The sequence below is a fragment of the Clytia hemisphaerica genome, unplaced genomic scaffold, assembly GCF_902728285.1.
Source record: "Clytia hemisphaerica strain Z4C2 unplaced genomic scaffold, Clytia hemisphaerica genome assembly, whole genome shotgun sequence".
NCBI classification, from domain to species: Eukaryota; Metazoa; Cnidaria; class Hydrozoa; order Leptothecata; family Clytiidae; genus Clytia; species Clytia hemisphaerica.
Window position 1 is genome coordinate 762,188 of NW_027103770.1, and position 22,215 is coordinate 784,402.

Consider the following 22,215-nt stretch of genomic DNA (forward strand, 5'->3'; position numbering starts at 1 on the left):
TTCCGAATTTTATGACTGGTATACATTAACGGAAGAAATTTTGGCGGGAATTTAATTTGGCGGGTGGTCCAAAAAGTTTTTTCAGAGGGAATTTAATTTGGCAGATGGGATTCAAGGATTAAAATTAAGGCGAAAATGTTCAAAATAGCCCCTTTTATGACCTGAATAGTGAAAAATCTAGTCTAATTTTAATTTAGCGGATGGCGGGAAAAATAAAATTTTACGGGAAATTAATATTACTTAATATTTCAATCTCAAAATCCTACCTTAAGGGAAGAAATTTTCTCGAGAAGAAATTTTCGCGGAAGAAATTTTCGCGGAATTTAATTTCGCGAATTTGGGCGTAATTCGCGAAATTAAATTCCGCGAAACACACCAAAATTGTTAAATCGCGAAATTAAATTCCGCGAAATTCGATTTTTTTTTCTTCTTCTTTTATTTTGTTGTTTTTGACCAGGTATTACCAAAAAAGACGGACGCAATTGATTTTTAAGCATTATAACGTGTATTTTTTGTCAAATATAAACAAATATAAACAACTCCGTGCTGCTTAAAAGTTAATCTAAGTTGATAACTTTTTCTCAATCGCGAAATTAAATTCCGTAAAACTTTTGAAATCGGCTCATTCGCGAAATTAAATTCCGCGAAATTTGCCATTTTGAAACTCTGATTCGCGAAATTAAATTCCGCGAAAATTTCTTCCCTTAAGGTAATCAATCATCTTATGAATTAAATATAAGGCTTCAAAAATTTGAACGTTCTTAAAAAAAACGTGAACGAAGGCTTTTGTATTTGTTACTCTTTAAAGATATCGATCTATATTTTGTTTACAATGTTAAGATGCACTTACTGTATATATTTTTGCAGTCCTTGAGCAATATATATATGAGGAGTAAAATATAACCATTGCATTTTTCAATGTCAATGAAGTAATTCGCGGGGATAAATAATTTTAGATCTTTTAATCTATCGTGGTTGGACTACTTTGAAAAGTTTAAGAGCTGCCTGTGGATTTGAAAAGAACTCTTCAAAATGATAATGATGAAACTAAAAATTACGATTATATTGGAAATATTGGAAATAGATTGATTCTAACCCTTTCAGTTCCCAAGTTTTTGTAAGTAAAACCATTTCTACACATCCATATTAGTCTGGGGTAGAAAATCTTCTTACATAGGGTGTGGTAAAGCACACGCAAATAAGCGTTCTGTTTTAGTATAAATAAACCAGCCGAGGCTGGAAGGTCAGCCAATAGAGCTTAGCTAGATAGCTTTAATAAGTGGGTTAACAGATGTAAGAGATGCACTGAAACAGAGTAGACTAAATATGTTGAATAATGTACAAAATGTGAAACATTTGATAACTTGATTTAAAATTATGTAAAACAAGCCTGAGAGCTCCTCCAACCCCCCCCCCCCACGAGAAGCTCAAAGTATACTTCTCTTTAGCATTGTCCATAGAGTACGTATGCAAAGATTTTCCAAATATTTGACACCCCCTCCCCCCTCGTACGCAGAGAACAATAGAAATGACTTTGTTTAAACAATAGATGTACGCTTTTGCTGAACCCCCTCTCCACAGTGGGCCCAGAGGTGGAAATAGGGAAAAAACGAAAGTTAAAATTTTGCTTTATTAATATAATTTATGGAATCTTGAATAAATTTCTGATCAGATGCCAAAGTTTCAGGTCTGTATCTGATTTGTAACTCAATAAGTTATGTGGCTCCAAAGTTGACTGAAAACCAGATTTTGATGAAAAATCAAAAAAAGTGAAAAATGCATATTTTTGAAGATTCTGAACTAAATTCAGCTTCTAAATCAGTTCATTTTGTGTGATTACCTTAGAGACATTATATTCTAAAGAGAAATTGCTTAAAAGTATGTATAAATGTCCAAGAGCGAGAAAAAAGTCAAATTTTCAATCGAAATTCTCATCACGAAAATGCTTAAGGTAACCACAAATGTCCAAATATCTCGAAAACCGCTAAGTGTCACATATCAAACCATATATGTTTTGAAAACTACAGACACTAACCTTTCTAAAAATGCTGGAGTTTTGATGTGACACTTAGCGGTTTAAAAGTTCAAATTTTGCCTGCATTTTCCAAGCTAAAAATCTCAATTTTCATGATAAATCTCAAAAGAAAGTCAAAAGTTGAAGTCTACTATTTTCTATCTCATGTAATGTGACCCTAGAGCTCTATGAAAGCCTTTATAATACAAAAATTGTAAGAAATAGTTTTTTGTTGCTCTCCCTCTCCCTATTTCCAAACTTTTGCCATCTGGGCCCAGTGTGCTCTCCCCCTTCACTGTGTACGTACTATATGGATGGCCCCTCCAGTCTGGGTAAAGAAATTTTGTAGTTTAGTAACCGTCAAGTTACACAACATGCACACAACCATCTTGAAGACTTTGCTAGACGCAAATGATAATCGAAAGCAAAACTTAAAATTCATAACTATGCGGGGAAGCTCATTTTTCCCCCGTTTTGCTTTAAACTCGCTTTTGATTGGTCTATGAATTTGGGCGATTGATTTACCGCCTTGGCGGAATAAACACACAACCATAATAAAGAAATTCAACAGGGCAGCGGTGTAGCAATTAATTTCAACTGCGAGTCCTCTCTTCTGTGCCAAGCACTGGCAGTGTTTTTTAAACTTTAAAACAATGTTAAATGAAGACCAGACCTGTTTGTTATGGCTGTGCAAGTTGTGACGAGAGTGTCCATGTTGTGTAACTTGACGGCAGCCCGCTTTCGGCAAGTCTGATAAGAGATATCTATAAACTGTTATCGCCATTCATTCCATTCCATCATTCAGTCAAAATGTGCGCCAAGGTTAGAAAAGGTTAAGAAAAACACAATCTGCGTCCGGAACTGCGTGAAAAATAGTTTGATCAATTTCAACAAGAACTGTATATATTAATATTAATATAAATGATCAAATTCCAAAGACCATTTGTCATAATTTTGCAAGTCCAATTAATAATAGGAGAATAGATGTGATGTCATCATTTGGTTCCCGTCATCTGATTTATGGTCAGCAGGTAGAGCTGGAGAGTCGGAAAGCTTTTCCGCTGCTTTGCTGGATTTCCACTGTCGACCTCTTCACGCTCTGTGTTTAAAAGTTTTCAAATCGAAGTAGAGAGCCGCATGCTATGCGAGAGTAAACCGAAAACACCAGTTTATCCACGGTTTCTCAATTTTAAAATTTGGATCAGCCCACACGAATTCCCTTTCAACAAGATGTATAGCTGCTTCTTAACAGAAAAATATTTTTGACTTCCCGGCCGAACGACTCCCACTTTTTAAAGTAGAAATGGCGGGAACCAAACAGTTTTTTGCGATTCGCCTTTATCACAAACACGTCCAAGTCCAAAAAAGCACGATTGCATCCAGTCTTTATATCAAATTTATACAGTAGCTGTACTTTTGTAAACTTTATCAAATCCCAATAACATTATAACACCATCAATTCCCTAGAGGCAAACAAGAAAAATATGTTTTTATTGCAAAAACTATTAAAAAGCAGCAATAAAAAGTATATATCAGAAAATTCAACATAAACAAAAACTTGAGCAAACGGCTTTAAACCTTCAAAGGATATAGAAAAAGAATCCCCTTGATGAAAATCATGTGTTTGATTTGCCGAGTTAAGAAAATAAATGACAGAAATTGAAGCTTGCAACAGATTTACACTGGAAATACTTTGGTACAACACTGACTATCACATCTGACTATCACTTGAGCCGCCATCTTGAAACTACATTATGATCTGTAAAAACAACGCACGCTAAAAGTACCCAAAAAGTGAACCCGATCGGAAGAAAGTTTAGAAATCAAAGTGAGATCGGAAAATCGGATTTTTTTTTTGCCGTCTTATGGAAAATTTTACCTATTTGAATGCTCAGCTTAGGCTGACCAATTAATTACATTACATTGCAAATCAATTAACCATTTCAATTATTTTCAAATAATCTTTTCATAAAAAAGGTTTCTAATATAACAAGCCATTGATGAATCCATGACGATAGCAAACGATATAATAGTTTGAAAATCGAAATTCTAGAATACAGAAGACTCCTGGCTACTCTTTGCTTTCTGCAGAAGATTGATGGCTGCCATCTACTTGTAGACTACTATTTAATCGCGCCATCCAACCTATCAAAAAATCTTAATTGAGTTCCGAGCTAGGTTATTCGAAGTTCCAAAGATTAGAGAAATGTAAGATACATATGAGTATCCCCCCCCTAACCTAGACTCTAGTCTACGTTTATGTAAACGCAGACTAGAGTCTAGATTGGAGGGGTAGTCATATGGTCCGACCTACGGCATGTGCCGCCCTTAAGGGTAGGTTTTTCTAAACCCTCTAAATGCACTGTAAGGGTGTAATTTTGATAGAATGCACTATAAGGGTCATATTTTGCTGGATACACTGCAAAGGGTGTGTTTGGGGACTACTGAATTGCAAGTTTAGCAAGAAGATCCAAGAGCAACCCCAATCTTATATCAAATAACAGAAATTCTCCATTAGAAAAACGCGGTGGAAAAACCTGTCTAATGGTTTCTTGATGGATTTGTGGTTTTACTGGTGAGGTCTTGGGATAATAGACATCCCAATCAAAATGGCGGCATATCATTATCACAAAGAATAACACACTCTTGCTGACAACTATCATGAATAAAACTTATAATTGTTTTCGGATGTAGCAGGCCAGAGCATGCGGTTTTAGAAGAAGTATTTGCCGTGCGCTTGAAGTAAACAGTATAAGTGGCAGTCACGCAAGTGAAAGCACGAGGAATAAACTTAGAATTTGTTTTTGGAACCTTAAAAAGGAAAGGTACAGCTACAGCTCTTAAAACGTAACATTTTAGTATATAGAATTTTCAGTTGTAAGATAGGAATCTTGAAAGATATATTTCATTTTCGACAGAATATTGATAACACAAGGATTTTGTTTCATTACAAAGATGAAAGACAAGGGATTACCAAGGTTTGTTCTCTTTTCTATGCTTAAAAATATCTTCATTTTCAGTCTGGGTTTAGACATTAAAAAATTCTGACCTTGAATCTGCAAGACCTATAGAAACGGCGGGAAGATTGTATAGAAAATTGGGCATAAAGAAGATAATGTACAAAAGAGGGGATGTTTGAAGCATCATTAGCCTCTTCTTAGGGCCAAGGTTGTATCTTGTGAATGCACTTTTCCTAGAGGTTAGAAAAACATTAACACAACAGACTGGTTTCAATGGAATGGAATGATTTCAAAAAATTCGAAGAAGCATGATTTTTCAATTACTTTTTGATTAGGATCTAAGAAAGAAAAATATGGAAGAAAAGGGAAGTCTAGCAAAACAAAACAAAACAGTAGTAGGTCAAAAAAACTGAAGAAAAAATTAGAAAATTCTTTCACGGTATGATATAAGTATTAAGGGTATTGATTAAGTAATTTAAGAACAGGGTCTAAAGGGTCCTTTAATCAAAAGGTTAGCTCAGAGCGCGCTAATTTGGAGGTTTGGCTAACACAGTTAGGTACGGTACTAAAGAAATGTGGAAGTATCTTGATTGAGCTAAAGAAAAGATTTTACAGTTTTTAAATAGTAGCAACGTAGCTTTAACTTGTCTTGTAGGTAGATGTAAAAGGTAAGATTTTATAATCACTTGGTACAGCGGTCAAACCAAGGTTTTTTTGTCTGAGACGGAAAACGGATTTTACATAGCAAATTTAGGAAAATTATGCAGAATTTTGAGACGGACATCCCTCTTGATTTACTTCACAAAGACGGTGATATCCGTCTGAGATTGAAGAAGTTTGGGTCGGGTAATTTTGTTGAATGTGAAGTTCTTTGGGTAAAAAAGGTTCTCTTTTTTGCTAAATAATAGCTGCAATTGTGGGGCTGTGAAAAGACCAGGGGAGCGCTAAAATTAGTGATTCCCTCACAAGTAGACATAAATTGTTTCAGTCTCCGCCCTTCTTGAGACATACCCATCTGAAAAGTTTACGTATTTGTAACGTTTATCTAACGTTGAATGAATATTATGAGCTTATTTACGCGTAGCCAGCCTACTGTATGCCACCATCGCGTGCAAGCAAGCAGGTAATCAATAGGGAGGAGGGAGGAATACTGCCAGACCAGGCATGTCATTTTCTTGACGACTTTGACGACGATTTCAAGGAGCGCACTTGTGAGAAAATTTGACATTCTCCTTGTTTTTGGATGCCATATTTTTGAGATATTTTGAGAGATGATTATTTAGTTTATTTTATAAGAAAAATTGAACAAGTGCTTAAATTCCATGATATTGTTTTTTATATTTTGGATAAAGATTACAGACTTCTAAATGGTTGAATTGTTTTTCATAAATAGAGTTGGATAGTACAAAATTCATAAATGCTAATTTGATCCAGAAAAATGAATATTAATTGCTAGGGTTGCGATTGGTTCATTAGTCCATCTTTTCATGATACACATACATTCCAAATAAAGAACTTACGACGGCTCCAGTAATTTAAAGTTTGGTTAACGTGTACCCAATCTATAAAAGGATGATATTTAAAGAAAATTCAAGTTCTCTATCAATACCTTTCAAAATTTCTTATACAGTAAACTGTAATGACGTATACAAACATTATTATGTCATTAAGGTTAGGTCACTAAGGTTCAATTTTCAATGACAACAAAAAGTAGGTATTACTTATGTAAACAATCGATACACATCAGCTTATTGGAAACAGTACTGGAACGCCATGCCAACCTTATTTCATTGGAGTTGGAATCTTGTGTAGGTAAGTTTGAATTGAAGTGTTTCGACCTCGGATCCTTAGGTTTTATAGTTAACATGCTATGGCGGCGCGCCGTTCCAATAAGAGTCACGACATCAATAATAAAGACGTCAAAGACGTCAAACGAAGGCGTATCTTCCTTCGTAGTAGGTCAAACGTGTTTCTTAAAAACATATTCCTTATAGTGCTTAGATATGAAAAAATAAGTATTTTCAAAACAAAAACCTAGGAAGTATAAGCGATATATTTTCGTGGCTGTATCTACTTTGCTATTCTTGCCTGTAAAAAAGTCGGCGTCGGCGACATTCATCTATTTTAATACTTACTGTCGTTAATAGTTTTGAATAGGCATTTAAAAAAGCCGTTGATGTATTTTTATCGCGGCTACTACGTTGCGGAAATTAGGCGAGAGACGTTCCAAATTCGTCAGAAATGGTGTATATTTAAGCACTTTTCATTAAACGAGGCAATACCGCTCTTCATCATTTCAATCAATAAGTTTTTAATAAGAACAAATTTCTAAACAGTATTTGAAAGAAAGAAAAAAACCTCAAAAAAATTTTGTGAGCAAATTTTGGGACATGCCTTAAACATCTGTTAGGCTTAGAAAAACTTTGAAAATCCTTTAACAACGTGTATTAGTTAGATAGATTGAACCAAGTGGACTAAAAGTGCTAGGGACTTTTTCGAAATTTCTTATAGAAACAAACCCACATAGAAACATATTCCGGAAGCGGTATGACAATTAAAGATACATTATAATTAAACGGTTATAATTAATACGTAGTAACATTTAGCAATGCTATGGTAATAATTCACATGTCGTTTAGACGTTAATTTCAATTGTGTGTGATTTGGTATAAACACTAAGAAAGACAGTCGGGTAACTTTTTAAAACGATTATAAAGATTATGATTAGAGGCAGTGAAGATTATCTGTTTGTCTTTTTTGGCTGTCAAACTTAAGTGTAATTTGTATGGAGATTAATTCGTGGTAGTTTTCTATAGCATCAATTGAAAGATTATAGAAATCAAGCTTGAAAAGCTACAAAGTCTGTGGACTCGTTATTTTTTCTTAGGATTAATCAGGAAAATGAAGATGAGAATCTGAAAACATTTTCTAATGGTTTAAAAATCACGAGTTTGAAAATGGCAGATATGGTTGCTGAGAAAATGTTTAAAAATACTTAGGAGACAGAGATTATTTGCCAGGCTACTTGGTAAATATGGAAGAAATGAATATGTAAATGAGGAATTTTAGTACATTAATAAGGTTTTATTTTCAAGATGTTTTATTTTCAAAATCTAGTTTCAGTTTCGAAGATACCGGTGTAGTATAGTAAAGGGCATTTTGTAAAATCGCTCAATTGTTTTGCTCAAAGCACTTGTTATAGATTTTTGGAAAGGTAAGGAGTAGGGGAATCAAATTAACATAGGTTCCAATTTTTTTTCGGACACTTTGGTGTGATTTTCGGACAAAATATGACGGTCTCAGGCAAAAATCATAGGGTCAAGAATTAATGAACATTTTAGCTTGAGATTTTTGAAAAGCTCTCAAAAAATTAAGATTAGAGATATATCCCGAGTATAGGTGATTTCTGTACTTAACTCGAGATATTGGCCCTTAAAAACAGTGTTTTTCAGTCAGAAACAGCTGTTTGTCCAGTTTTTGCGCTTTTTGCAGCTTTTTGAAGCTCAACCTTTAAAATAATCCCTCGCCTAAAGCTTCGAGGCCACAAATTTATGATTACTCTTGTCTCCCGAATAGACACCCCCCGGTAATTGCTAATTGTTCCTAACCCCCTGCTTATTCAAACCCCCTTCCCCCGTCTATTCGGGAGACAAGAGTAATGACACAGTGAGCCTTTTCTTAATCACAAATTCAACACACGTTTTTTTATAAGAACAAACTATATAAGAACATAAGGCTTCGATGACCAAAATGTTAAGAACAAGCAAAGAACATTTTAAGGCTATGCGGACTCTAAAACACCCAATTTCTTAGGAAAATGGACAAAAATACTCAAAAAATCGCGAAAATAAGAACATGTTAAGAACACCCATCCAGTCATTGAAAAAACAGTGTATTACATACCTAAATAACATTACGCTGAATTGAAGTAAGACTTTCTTCTTTCAGGTAGGTCATGCAGGGTCACAAGCATTTCTCGACCTTGCCGGAAGTCTCCTAAAACGAAAAAAGAATTTACGTAAATTAAAAAATCACCAAATGAAAAAACTGAAACCAAAAATACGCTTGAGCAAAAAAACTGACGTATATTGACAAAAACAAATAGAAGGAAAATCTTTTTTTTCTTCCCTAAACATGATGAAAAATTTTGTCAATATTCAAAAGTTAAAATTTTTTTACACATCTCTCATTTCTCGGGTACTCTCAAATCAAGAAAATGGTTGTTACTTTTCACAACTTCACAAATAAAGACCAAAAAGACATTTCAATCGTTTAAAAAAGTTTATCAAGTCATTTTGAAATAATTGTCATCATTTCATTAAAATTCTTATCAAATTTGTCAACAAATTTTCATCATTTTTATTGAGACAAACTCTTCAAGTAACGGATGCAGGCAATTTCAAAGTAAGCTAATTTATTTCTTTTTAATTTCATGCCCTTGTCCTGAGTGACTATCTCATTTCTATAGTCCATTCGCTCAAGTGTGCTTTCTTTTTTTGCTGCCGTGTGGAAACCACTATCAAAGTATAAAGTCTAATTATGACAATTACGAATGCATTGTTTCCACAGGGTAAAGTGTATAGAAACTTTATTTTGAGCACCTGAAAAGCAAATCCCGTTGAATTTTAAGGGGTATTGATAATTCAAACATGGAAGTGCTCAATCGACACACGGTAACTTCCGTATCATACGAATAACGTTAAATAATAAAAGATAAAAGATTATGGGGTGCTTTGGAAAATTCCTGCTGTAAAAATCAACGATCGTTGACTAGAAAGTATGAATTCGATGTATTAGAAGACTTTCACGTTCTTAACTTTTTTAGTTTTAAGCCTAAAATGTTCTGAATATGTTCTTAATTTGTTCTTAAACTTTTGGTCATCGGAGCTTCATTATGTTGTAATGCAGTTTGTTCTTATAAAAACGTAAACCGTTTGACAAAAGCACATAAAGACTTACTTGACATCCGATACAAGATATTGGAACGAAACTTTTCAAGTATGTGACTCTAGATTTTCTTCCTAAGAAGTGATTTCTCATGGGATGTAAGTACTTAGGACTATCATTAATTTCTTTGCAACGTTCCTTCCTACACCTGATTTTACATGATTTTTTGTAAGAATGATTAAAAAGGTTAAATTGCTCTGGAAACCGGTGTAACCGTAAATCTTTACTCCCCGGAAAAAAATCACTCCCTCAGTTATAATTTCCCGGGAAAAAATTACCCCCGGAGTAATAATTACCAGAGAAATTATTACTCCCCCGTGGAAAAAATTACTCCCCTTCAAATTGCAAATTTATTTGCTCTAATTAGGGGGAGTGTTATTTTCCCAGTAAATTATGACTCCCTGGTAAATTCCGGCTATTGCATATTCGAATTAAAACATTCGATTTGGACATTCCAATCAACGAAGTCACTTGCTAAGTAGAAACGTTTTAAAAATGTATGCATACTGTAATCCATAAACTTTATTGTTGTGGTTGCTGTAAAAGAAAACCTAGCCATAAAATCATCTACAAGTTAAAGTGACCCGTTGTTACCCCCACCCATCCCGTTGAACTGGTGACGCCAAGAATATTTTCATCCGTTCGGGGAAAAATCAAAGAATGCTATCCCCACTGTAGCGATTTTTATCTTCATTTTCCTTTTGAAATATTCTACTCTAAGAACCCGAATAATAGAGGGGTCCAAATATAAAAGGGGTCTCGAAGGGGGTCCGAAATTTCTGTAAAATATAATAGACGGGGGGGGTTGTATGAACGGGGGGAAATCAGTATTGTCAAGAAAGATGCCTTTTTATTAGAATTTTTATTGGGCCAAGAAAAAGCTCTACGAACAAGAATTTTTTGAATTAAAATTTCAAGAATTATTTCAAAATAAAGAAAACAGTGTTGCAGTGTCAAGATGTAGCCAGGTTTTTAAAATATCTCTCAATTTTCTAACCCAAGCAAATCGCAATCAAGAAAAAAGTTTAAATTCAATTTAAATTTCAAAATAACAGTAAAAGTTTCCATATTTTTTTGTTATTCATTCATGATAAACAGGAAAAAAAAGATTAGGAAACCGAATGTTGATCGTGATCTATGCCAGTTTTTTGGTATACTATCAGGGGAGTAAAAATTTCCCGAAGGGAGTCCTTATTTTTGCGTAAATTTATACTCCCGGAAGTAATAATTTCCTGGGAAAAGATTACTGGGGAGTAATTATTTCCCAGTAAATAATGACTGGAGAGTATAAATTTTGGGTAGTAATATTTTACTGTGACACCGGAGTAAAGTGTACCCTGTAATACCCAAAATTATGAATGTGACAGAAGGATAGAAATTGTAGAATCGTAGAAGAGGATGAATTGGAAGGAATTGAATTTTCATGTTTCTTAAAAAAGTGTATAACGTTATAAATTCATTTTAGCTTCTGGATAGAAATTGGCGACTTTGTGAGTTATTATAAGTCACACAGAAAATGGCGGAAGTATTTATACATGAAAGAAAGCTGTGAGATATAATATCAGAATAGTATATAATACATTTCCAACTTAGACCCCTAGTGTTAAAAACATTGTTTCAATTCTCCCTCTAACGTGTGGAACAGAAAAAATATGTCATTCTATTCTTTGTTAAAAGAAGGCTTGTACTAGTTAGAGTCAATTTCCCGTAGCCTGTTGGAGGGCTTTCCTCCGTTCAACGCAAGCGGTCTAAATAAAACCTGATGAATCTTACAAAACTTATAATAGTTACTATCCATTAATTGTAGTCCAAGTATGAAATAAAATCCTTATTCTGTTGTAGAAAGAAAAACATTACATATAAAACTTTGTCAACTTTTGTGGTCAATTGGTCTTTTGTATTGTGATCAAATGACGACTTGACAAGGCTTCTCACTATACTATACTGAATAAAGACAGATTTCACCACAGAAGATATTTGGTACAGATAAAGTTTCGCTTGATTTATGACTATTGCATGTTACTGCACGAAACGTAACCTTACCACGTAATATTTTCTCTTAAAACAAAAGAGAAGTGTAGATACAAAAATCCGTGCAAAAGGGTTTTTATGTAATGCGCTTATTTTTGTATTCGATCCAAGAAGAGCAGAGAAAAGCAAGGTAAGTGATTTTTTGTTGTCAATTTCTTTCTAGACGAGCGAGCGCGCGAAAAAGTCTCTTATAGAAGGTTCTTTCTATATGAATAAACCGAGAATTAGACTACTGCGCAAGAGCTTTTTCATGTGTATTTGGCGTATTTGGTAAACTACAGTAGCGTACAGACGCTCTACTATTCGACGTTCTACTATTTGATACGCTCCATTATTCGATAATATTGAAAGGTACCATCAACAAGAAACTCTCATAAACGACATTCTACTATTTGATACGCTTCCTTATTCGATGAAAATCCAATTCCCCTTGAAAATCAAATTAGAGAGCGTCAACTATATATTCATCCGACAAGGAAAACCCTATGGAAGACTTAAAATCACTAATATATGTAGAGGAAAAGTTTTTTTCCTTTTTTTGGAAGGCCTATCCAGTCCCACCAGGTTCTTCTGTGTAGACTGGTAAAAGAGTCTGATAGTGATAATCTGATTAGGGTTAGGGTAAAATCTGATTATTTCAAGCTTGATTAAATAAGATGACTTTGTCTTCAACGCACACCTATAATTGGGCTTTTCCAGAAAAAATGTGAATATGCGGGTGGAGGATATGACATTTCTTCGAAATTTATCGGCCGGACATTGTGACTTTTGACCCACCCCCGGACGGCAGGTCTAACCCCCTCGACAAGCATCAGTTGACCCACTGGACATTCAAAAATAACCTCAAACAGAACAAAATTACCATTAAGCAGAGCAAAAATACCCCCAAAAAGAGCCAATTACATTTTCACTACCCGCATTTTCACTACCCGCGGACACTATATTCTCCACCCCCATGTACGGACATTTTCTGGAGCCCGTTGCACCAAAATATCAGACGATCCTCCTTCTCTTGTTTGTTTATTTGCAAACTACATCTAAAAAATCCCCTTAACACTCCAAACATTATGAGTACGTCTATATCCGATCCAATTTCTATGTTGCTACCCACAGAATCAGGAAATGTTTATTTTGGCTTGTTTTACTACAGCTTGAGGTATTTTTGTAAACTTTACAGCCATCCTTAGTTTTGTGGCTTTAGAACGTACACACATTTGAGCGCATCAAGATTTCTTTTGGATCAGACAGTCGAGAAGGTAAAAGTAACTTCACGAGTTTTCGAGGTAGTTATCTTTGAGTCCTTCCCGTATCTTCACTATGAGAATCATATAAGAATCTTTGTTCTGATTTTGCAAAGAAATGTTGAATGCCTAGAATGGATGATCTGTTATGAGATTACAAAAACATTGAAGGCTCATTCATTGTGTACTATGAAAATTTCGTTATTTAACAGTTTGAAGTTCTAATCATTTTATTAGATTTGAAGGTTAAGTTGGGTTAAAGTTGAGGTCAACTTAAAAGACTTTGAAAACAAAACAAACATTTTATGCAGACGCTATAATTATGACCGATTATCCGCAATGTTTTCATAAAAATCCAAAAAAAAGTTAAGTATTTAACCCCTTGGTTTGATAGTTCACTGGACGACTTAACGACTTCATCGCAAGCCGTAGGCAAGAGGCTGGGGCTAGTCAAAAGCACTAGATATCCTGTTTCATTTCAACTTTGTACCATCTCATAGGATTTTATACGAAAACTTTCAAAATCACAATCTTTGGAAATATTATTGGTTATTATTGGTTATAAGTTCTAAGACCCGAAAATAAAGCTTCGAAGATTCAAAGATTGGTTAAAAGCTTTGGCACAGTATGGAATATTCTAGTTTAATGTGTGATATAGTTGGAAATCCCAGGGCAGATGTAGAAGAAACAAAACTAGACTAGAGATATTGATATAAAGAATGTAGACGAAACAGTTTGAAAATAATTTAATGAAAGTTTGAAAACTGGTTTTTGAGACATGTGCGAAAAGTATGCTAGTGTATGTTCCAATCGTGTAGGGAGAAATCATAGAAAAGTCAATGATATGTAAGGTTTTCAAATGTTTAAGAGTCAAATAATTTCAGAAGCTGCAGCAACGAAAGTTTTCTTTCAGAACTCTATAAAGTTAGAGTTATCTATTTGCAAAAAATCCATTTGAATTTCAAAATGGTGATTCGCGAAAGGCTAAATAAGGAACGTATCTGTTGGCTATCGATATTGCAGAGTGTTAAAGTTGAGATTTGAAACAACGTTTATGCCAAGAGTATCTTTGAGAGTGCTAGGTAGTAATGTTTTTTTTAAATTTCAATATGATGAGACCTAAGACCTATGCTAGGATGGCGTGATCCCGGCGTGATGTTAGGGTAGAAGATGATACAATAGCTAACAAAATTAAGAAGATCAAAATACTTAAGAATTAGTCAATATTTATGAAACGTTTAAAGGTGCTCAAGATTAACACTGTAAGTGTTGGCCACTAAGATCTTTAAAACAAATATTTTTTTAAGGATTTTTACTAAAAATATGATATCTTTTGGCACGTGAAATGTATATATGCCTCGAAATGCTTTTTTCTAGTGTGAATTTTTAATGTTGTTGTTATTTTGACAAGGATACGTAGTCAGGAGGACACATTGCTGGCTCAAAAGTACTTTAAGGGCAGAAACTTTCGCGGGCAGAAACTTTCGCGTTTTTGGCATTTTTTCGAGAAAGTTTCTGCCAGGTAAGAAATTAAACAAGAAATTCGCGAATGTTAATTTCGCGAGAAATGAAATTTTCCTAAAAATCGCGAAAGTTTTTCCAAGTTTTAAAAGCCGAGGGGAGTCGATATTATCGATATTATCGCAGTGACTAGGATTCGGAATGAGAGGAAGAAGTGCAAATAGTTTATCTTTCATTTATTAGGGACAAGCTGGAGTTTTTACAAGTTCTTATTTGATTTGGTTGGTAGTTAAGATGTAATAAAAGAATCGTATTGCTTTTTCTAAAGAACGCGTCATCTCTATCACTTCAAATGACCAATTAGTGAAGTATTTTGTAAAAACTCCAGCTCATCCCATTTATTAGCATATCACTCTTTCGATTGAAGAAAAAAATGAGATTTGAAATAATTTTTTATTCACTTTCCCTAGCCTCTCGCGAAAGTTATTGCTACTAAAATTGAACATTCACAAAAAACGGCGAAAGTTTCTTCCGTAAATTTTCTTCAAAAAGTAAAAATCGCGAAACTTAAATCCGCGAAATTTCGCGACTTTTCGGTCTCGCGAAGCTTTCTGCCCGCGAGAGTTTCTGCCCTTAAAGTAACAACATTAGTACCAACAAACTTAATTGGGAAAGTTGAAGGGTATATCGACCGTCGATTTGTCAGCTTTTGGAACAGGTAAATGGAAGAAAAATATAGTAGAAGTAGAAGTAGAATTTTCGTATTATTTGTGCTCCTGTACGAGGGGGGCAAAAGGGACCGTAGACACATCTCTCTCTGAGATCTCTCTCTGAGGGTCTCTCTTCACAGAGAGACCTTATAGAGTTTAAGATTTCAAGAGAGAAAAGAGTGGTTATTAAATAACTGCGGGTGGGATATTTCACCATTGTTAATAAATTTTGGATATTTTTTCAAAGTGTTTATAATACACGGCGGTTTTGGATGGAAATAAAATGTTCCCTAATTGAGGTTACATGAACAGCAGGGGGCGGAGCTTTAAATTTTTTTAGTTCGCAAAGAAATGTAAACTACTGTTCTGCACTGCAAGTGTTACATGGCCTAGTGTTGTATCAATGTAAAACTTTTTAGTCTTTTCACACTTGTGGCTTTAAAGCAATTTAGAAAAGGGCAAATTGTTGGCGATGACTATATGATATTTTGTTTATTTTGACTATTTCAAATGAGACGAAATATGGTTAGACAAAAGTCGACAGGAACGTAACTTTTATTTAAGGTGAATTTCTCGTAATAGAGGTACGTTTCGTCGTCCTCAGAAGCTCAGTTCCAAGCCTCTCCGAATAGGGCGTGACACCCCTTTAAAGCACCCTCAGAAAGTTTTCCAGTCCAGTGTTCCTTTCTCTTGAAACCTTCCACGAATCTCGTTTGCATGTTTTCTATTTCTATACAAGCTGTGAATGAGAGTTTATATCGCAACATAGCTTCCGTTACGTCACACCGAGCGATGTTATAACATGCATAAAACAGCTAATCTCATTGTAACTATCAAAACATGTCCTACAATATGTTATATGTTATTTTTTTTGATAATTGGATAATAATACTTAATATGTATTATAGCCTTTTTGTTTCTTAACCGGCCAGGACGTCACGTTATATTTTGATCTGTTGAACTACAGCTGATTCCGACTCTCTATTTCAATTTTTGAGGGTTCTATAAGACCAATAAGAAATGTAAAAAGTAAACGGGACCATAGCTTTTTTACGCATTATAGAAAGTTCGAAATCAAGGGACCACGTATACAAACAGCGCATCCCATTCTAGAAATTGGATAACGTGAAAGTGGCCTTCTCGAAGGCATGTGGGCACTACAATACAAAAAAATATTTGAGTAACCATCGAACCATGTTTCATGTACCACTATGTATATATTTTGCGCGTGCGTTGATTCACAGAAAAATACTTAAGATATTTTCTAAATTTTTCTAAAAGATCTTCACTTGATGTTCATCAGAGATATTTTGCCTTGCCTTCCATTTTCCAAGAACATTACTTTTTATTCGCATTCTTGTGAAATGCGCAGCAGAAGTTTCGATAAATTTCTGAACTGGAATCAAAATATTTTGGAAAACCTATAAAGGATAATCCCATAATATTTTCAATAGTTTGAACTCAAAGCATTTATCACCTATATTTAAAAAAATACATGTGTAAAGCTACGCGTTCTGCTTTTAAAAGAAAGACGCAGAATTTAAGCTTGAAGCTCAACGAGAGAGAAATTTATGCAAAATAACAGGTTTTAGTAATTCTTACGTAAACCTTTTGATGTCAAAGGCTGGAATTTCGGAAAAAGCAAACGGTTTGAGCTTAGAGCTACTATATCAATCTATGGGTTTCTATACATGGCTTATGGTACTTATGATAAAAATAAAAATTGAAAAATAATAACTACCGTCAATTTGATGAGAGAGTTATTCAGTTTGTTAGCCGTCAAGGTTACTGAAACGCATTGTTTGAGGAAAAATTTTAAACCCAGGGTAACGCAAACAAAAAATTGAGTCCGCGGCAGGATAAACTTGCGAAAAAAAACAAGCTGAACAACTAAACAAAGGAAAGCTAAGAAATTTCTCAGTTAAAGGTGGAAAGGTTGGTGTAAAATTTGAAAGTAAAGATCAATTTAGATGGGTTAATATTGTATAAAAATTTTTTGGAAAAAGCAAAGGGATTTTTGATACACCTATTTTGTAACGAAATTTAATTTTGGCAGAACAATGGATTATCCTCTGTAAGTAAAGAACATTCTTCAAAAATCATTCCTTATTAGTTTGCCTTAAATTAACTTAAAGTTGTGGGTTGTTTTATTCACCCAAAATTTTTCAGGCAAAAGTAGTACTGTAAAATTTATCTTAAAACTTATCAGAGTATTTTATCTGTGTTAGCAACTCAGTTAATAAAATCGAACGTTTACCGATTAGGACAAATTAGACAACAACATTGACAGCATCAAATTAAGGAATATACAATTGACGAGCTCTCAAGTTGGAAAATCTACAGTGTGTCCGAAAAAAGTGGAACAGAAAGAAAAACAGATTTTATGTAAACCAAAACTTCTATACCGAGCGTGATTTTAAATCGAAATCCAATGTTAATTCAATATGTTGAACGGTGAAATAGAATGCGGATATTATAATTTGATTATGCTCGACTTCAGTAGTGTACGGGCTTTGAGAATTTTATTTTATATAAAATCGGTTACGCTTATTTTCCGGACACACTCTATAAAAAATCCAAAGGATTACTTGTGAAAGACAGTCAGCCAGATAGAAGTTTAGAGAAATGAATGGATATTAATTAAAGTAAGCTTACATTTTTAGTGTGATTTCAAGTGCTTGCTGTGATCTATGCAACCAATTTTTATACCACTGCTATTTTTTCACGATCTTTCGAAATACTTGGTCATGCCTAGAAAGATTGGATGTTGTGAAATAAGTTTACAAAATAATTCATACGCATGCTGGTAGAAACCTATAGAAATACAACTTTAAAAATATATTTCAATCATTTCTGACCAACCTACTATCGAAATATTAGGACGATATCACTTAGTTCTAGAATGGTCAGGACAACTACCGTAAACAGAAATTGTTCTTTTCGTTCATTTCATTAAAAACACTCTCGGGGGGAATATTAGTAAATCTAGGTAATTTTTTTTTTTTTTGATATGGTTTTTAAGTTTACTTGTGAAGGCTCATTTTACCCATTGGCCATTTTGGCCCGACTTTGATGTGCTGTAAAACTTGAAATATATGCCAAACCAGCAAACTTTTTCTTGAGTAATAATTTTCTCCAATTTCAGAAAATCTTCACTTTTCACTTACATTCATTTTCAATTTTTCAATTTTTTTGAGGAATTTTTATAAAATCCCACTTTGAATTTTTTTTCCAATCTCTCAATACTATGTTTGGGTGATTTAAAATAGAAAGTCTCGTCTGAGTGAGGTCATCTTACTATTCTTGACTGCTTGATGATGACTGCGTCAAAAATTAAAAAGATCCTAGGTTTATCTAAGTAAAAAAGGGTTTAGCAAAATTATGTTGCAATATGTAATTTGAATAAATACTCCGTGCCAAACATGAATATCCAAGTTCACGCTGTCACACTGTTTCTGTCTTTAGAGTTTGATTTCTTGACATTCTCAGACAATTCACAATTAACCGAATTCTTCATCAAAAAAAGTATCATTTGAACATGATAACATCTCTGGCTGTAGGCTTTGTATATATGATAGCCTATAAAGTAATCTACTAATATAAAAAATCGGCTCATTTGGGTGACTGATATCCAAAAATTTTCCGTTTTCTACTGATGTATTTGTACCCTGTTCTTTTCACAGTTTTAGTGATCCACACACGCCAACAATTTTATTAACACCAACATCAGATGATAAGATGTCCACAACAGCTCTGTCAATGAGTGATGAAAATGATGTTTTCTCCAGTAATGGAGGTAAGTTCACCTACCAAAATAGTTGATAGCTTGTCAATAAAAATTCATTGGGCCAAATTCGTGTAGAATTTCGGAGTCTAAAATAATCTACCGTTTAAGCGATAGATTTCCGTGGATCAGTGCCGTTTTAAGAACGTCGAAACTATGATTAGTTTATCTTTCTAACAGTTTTCTTCACTGAAAATATTCTAATACATCAATCAGTTGAGCAAAATTATCTCTCATTCTTTTTATCAGATGATTATCACAACTCTGAGGAAATGGAATCAAGACTCAACGCCCTAGAAGAGAAGACACGCCTACAAGATATGGAAATCATTTTATTGAAAAGTGCTTTATCAGACGTTCTTTCGCAATTGGCTAACCAACAAAATAAAATGACCAATGGTAGTCCAGCTAAAACATCAACCAAAACAAGTAGGCCGATATCCTCTTATTAATTATAGTAAAGGCCTCAAGTTGATGAATAAGATCTTCTCTGAGGCCATGTTCAGACTTTACGGTTTCGTATCGCTCCGGTGTGGTATGTTGGAAAAAAACTCTTGTATATTGCTCATTCCGACATTTTAAATTTTCCGGGGTTTTGTTGTTTGGAATTGCTTAGGTCAGGGTTGCTCGTAACGGCTTGTCAGTGTGCAATAGTGGAGCCAAACCGTTTCGGTTTTGCTTTGTAACGTCTTCTTTTTTGACGTTTTCAATTTTGAAGTTCACAAAGTGTTTCGGAACCGAACGTAGCGCGAAAGTGGAGACCAATCTGTCAAAATCATAGGAGCTATGGTGTCGCTGCTATTTTCCATTAACGACTCGAGCTTCTTGTTCTATTTATTAGACGTAATTTGTAGAGGTCTGTCCATACTATACGATAGCTAGTTTAATTTGAACATCCGGAATTCCTATTTAGTGCGTTTCAAATGAGTTCGCGACCTTCCTTTTTAGTTTTTTTAAACTGATCAATTTTTTTCATCTACAGATGTAACCAAGGTACCAAGCCGATCAAACTCAGTTAAGGTAAATTTTCTATCGTCGTATTTTACTTTCTTTATATTATTGTCGACTTTCATTGACATTTGAGTGTTTACAATTTTCAAACATTTTACGAAGTGCATTGAAATATTTTAATAATTACATTTTCTTGAATGTCTTGAAAAATTTCTTCATAGTTCAAAGTACGTACATAAAAAATGCACATCTGTATGTAGGTTTATGAGATTTCTAAGGCGAGACCAATTTGATTAGTTGTTTTACGGGCCCGACCGACCCTGAAATTCCAAAAATAAAAATAAAATTAATTTTGGCAGTATATTTTAATTTTCATTGCTTTACAGAATGCCAAAATCAAGGTTTTGAGAATTTAATGTTCAATTTTTCATTTTATCCATAAATTCCGATCGTCCCTCTTTTTTTGGATAGCTACGCCCGTAAAACAACAAATTAAATTTGCCTCGCCTAAAGGCTGTTCTAAATAAAATTTTTGAAGATAAGATTATAAATCTAAAATCATTTTTTCAGGCTGGCAACCGGTTATCGTCAAGCAGCAGCCCGACTACAAACGGTACTATAAAACCAATCAACAGGGCAAGAACTTCGTCAACGCCCTCAAGCCCAAGAGGATCGCCGCCTAATGGTAGCCAAACGCCCGTCAAGAAAAGAACCGTCTCTAAAAGTATAATTCCTTGTCTACGCGTTTTTTTTTAAAGCACAGGGTAAATTTTCGAAAGCCACATTATGCTTAGCAAAATTCTTTTTTTTATCCTCAAATGTGCCCATGATATCCTTACATAAGGACGTAAATATTTTGGGGGCTTTGGCTTCAGTTTACATATCGATTATTGCAGTAAATTTAATTTTAGAGATCTCGTAGACTGAGGCTCAACATATGCTTAGCCAATGCTTAACTTTTTTCATGAGTCTGGATATGCTTATAAAAACGCCTATCATCTCCTTTTAAAATGGATTTAATTATAGGGTGAATGTACAGTGATTCTATTATTTTTAAACGTGTCATTATTGTGGGGGTCCCAATAGCTTCGAGCAAATAAGTAGTCTAAATCGCAGACCTCGATGGATATACTTCCTTACTTTTTCGTGAGAGGATGAGCAGAAGCCTAACAGGTAAGGAAAGCGAAGACTAATAACCCAAGATATTCTCATTTTGACCCTATTACAGGTATTTCAGCCAAGAACAATGCGAACCGGAAATCAGCATCAGATCTCCCTTCCCCTTCACCTTCATCGGGCACCAATAGTAACGGAACAAACGAACTACCAGCTGATAATGGAAAACCAAAACTCATCCTTGCACCGTAAGAAAACAGAATGGTCTTCTCCAGTTTTTAACAATCTATGTAACAGTGTCGAATTTTTTAATTGACAAAGAATATAAAACAAAAAATTTTATTGAGCTTCTGAAAATTTCGCCGATATTTAGAACTGAGAAACCAATTTTAAAGCTGGCTGAGTGACGAAGAACTTTGAGAACGGTGCCTTTCCCAAACTAATCGTTTAGAGGAAAAGGCAAAACAGTCAAATTACATCATCGGGACTGTAAAGAAATTTGATTTTGTAGTAATTAGTCCACATGCTGCATGCAATAACCCTTTCTGGCATTTAATAGTGATACAATTAAACTGTTTTTTAAAATATTCAGAAAAAGAACAGCTCCGAAGAGAAGACCACTTAGCAGTTCAGGGTAAGTCAGAAACTTCCGTCGATTTTTTTTTGCTTCTCGGATTTATTCAAGTTAAGGTCAACATTGTACAAATCTCCCACCGCTTTCCTGCATGATTTCACTGATGATTGTGGTGGTAAACCGATGAGCGGGACAGTAAACGAATTCAAAGTATCATGTTAATTAAAGAAAGAATGAAAAATGAAAATCATGAAACAGATATCAACAAATGTCATGTTAATTTATTTTTTCAGATCATTAAGTGATGACAACAAGGAAAATGTTGTGGGTAAGAAAAATAAAGCTCAAACGAAACAACTTTCTACAACTGTACCATTAACTTCAGCCAAAATATATAACTGTCAAAGTCACAATTTCACTCAAAAA

General features: G+C 34.3%; 1 protein-coding gene and 1 long non-coding RNA gene across 6 annotated transcripts in view; one reads left to right on the forward strand and one right to left on the reverse strand.

Annotated features, from left to right (window-relative positions):
- Window positions 1–22,215, reverse strand: part of LOC136805882 (uncharacterized) — a 34,317-nt gene that overhangs the window by 3,374 nt on the left and 8,728 nt on the right. Inside the window, exons 2-3 of the long non-coding RNA XR_010846461.1 lie at window positions 18,020–18,115; window positions 8,878–8,970 (exon numbers count right to left, since the gene is read on the reverse strand). This is a non-coding gene — a long non-coding RNA (uncharacterized lncRNA). The remainder of the gene's footprint in view (window positions 1–8,877; window positions 8,971–18,019; window positions 18,116–22,215) is intronic.
- The window catches only part of LOC136805880 (77 kDa echinoderm microtubule-associated protein-like), a 30,737-nt gene continuing 13,221 nt past the window's right edge, over window positions 4,700–22,215 (forward strand). Inside the window, exons 1-8 of one of the 5 annotated variants that reach the window (XM_067062449.1) lie at window positions 4,700–4,992; window positions 19,048–19,160; window positions 19,398–19,577; window positions 20,131–20,168; window positions 20,670–20,823; window positions 21,328–21,463; window positions 21,808–21,849; window positions 22,083–22,117. In XM_067062449.1, the coding sequence (XP_066918550.1) occupies window positions 4,970–4,992; window positions 19,048–19,160; window positions 19,398–19,577; window positions 20,131–20,168; window positions 20,670–20,823; window positions 21,328–21,463; window positions 21,808–21,849; window positions 22,083–22,117 (721 nt within the window). In that variant the 5' untranslated portion in view covers window positions 4,700–4,969. Of the gene's footprint in view, window positions 4,993–9,229; window positions 9,379–11,761; window positions 12,083–13,132; window positions 13,236–16,957; window positions 17,439–19,047; window positions 19,161–19,397; window positions 19,578–20,130; window positions 20,169–20,669; window positions 20,824–21,327; window positions 21,464–21,807; window positions 21,850–22,082; window positions 22,118–22,215 lie in introns of those variants that run through there. The other 4 variants (XM_067062450.1, XM_067062448.1, XM_067062452.1 and 1 more) reach the window with 4 other exon arrangements.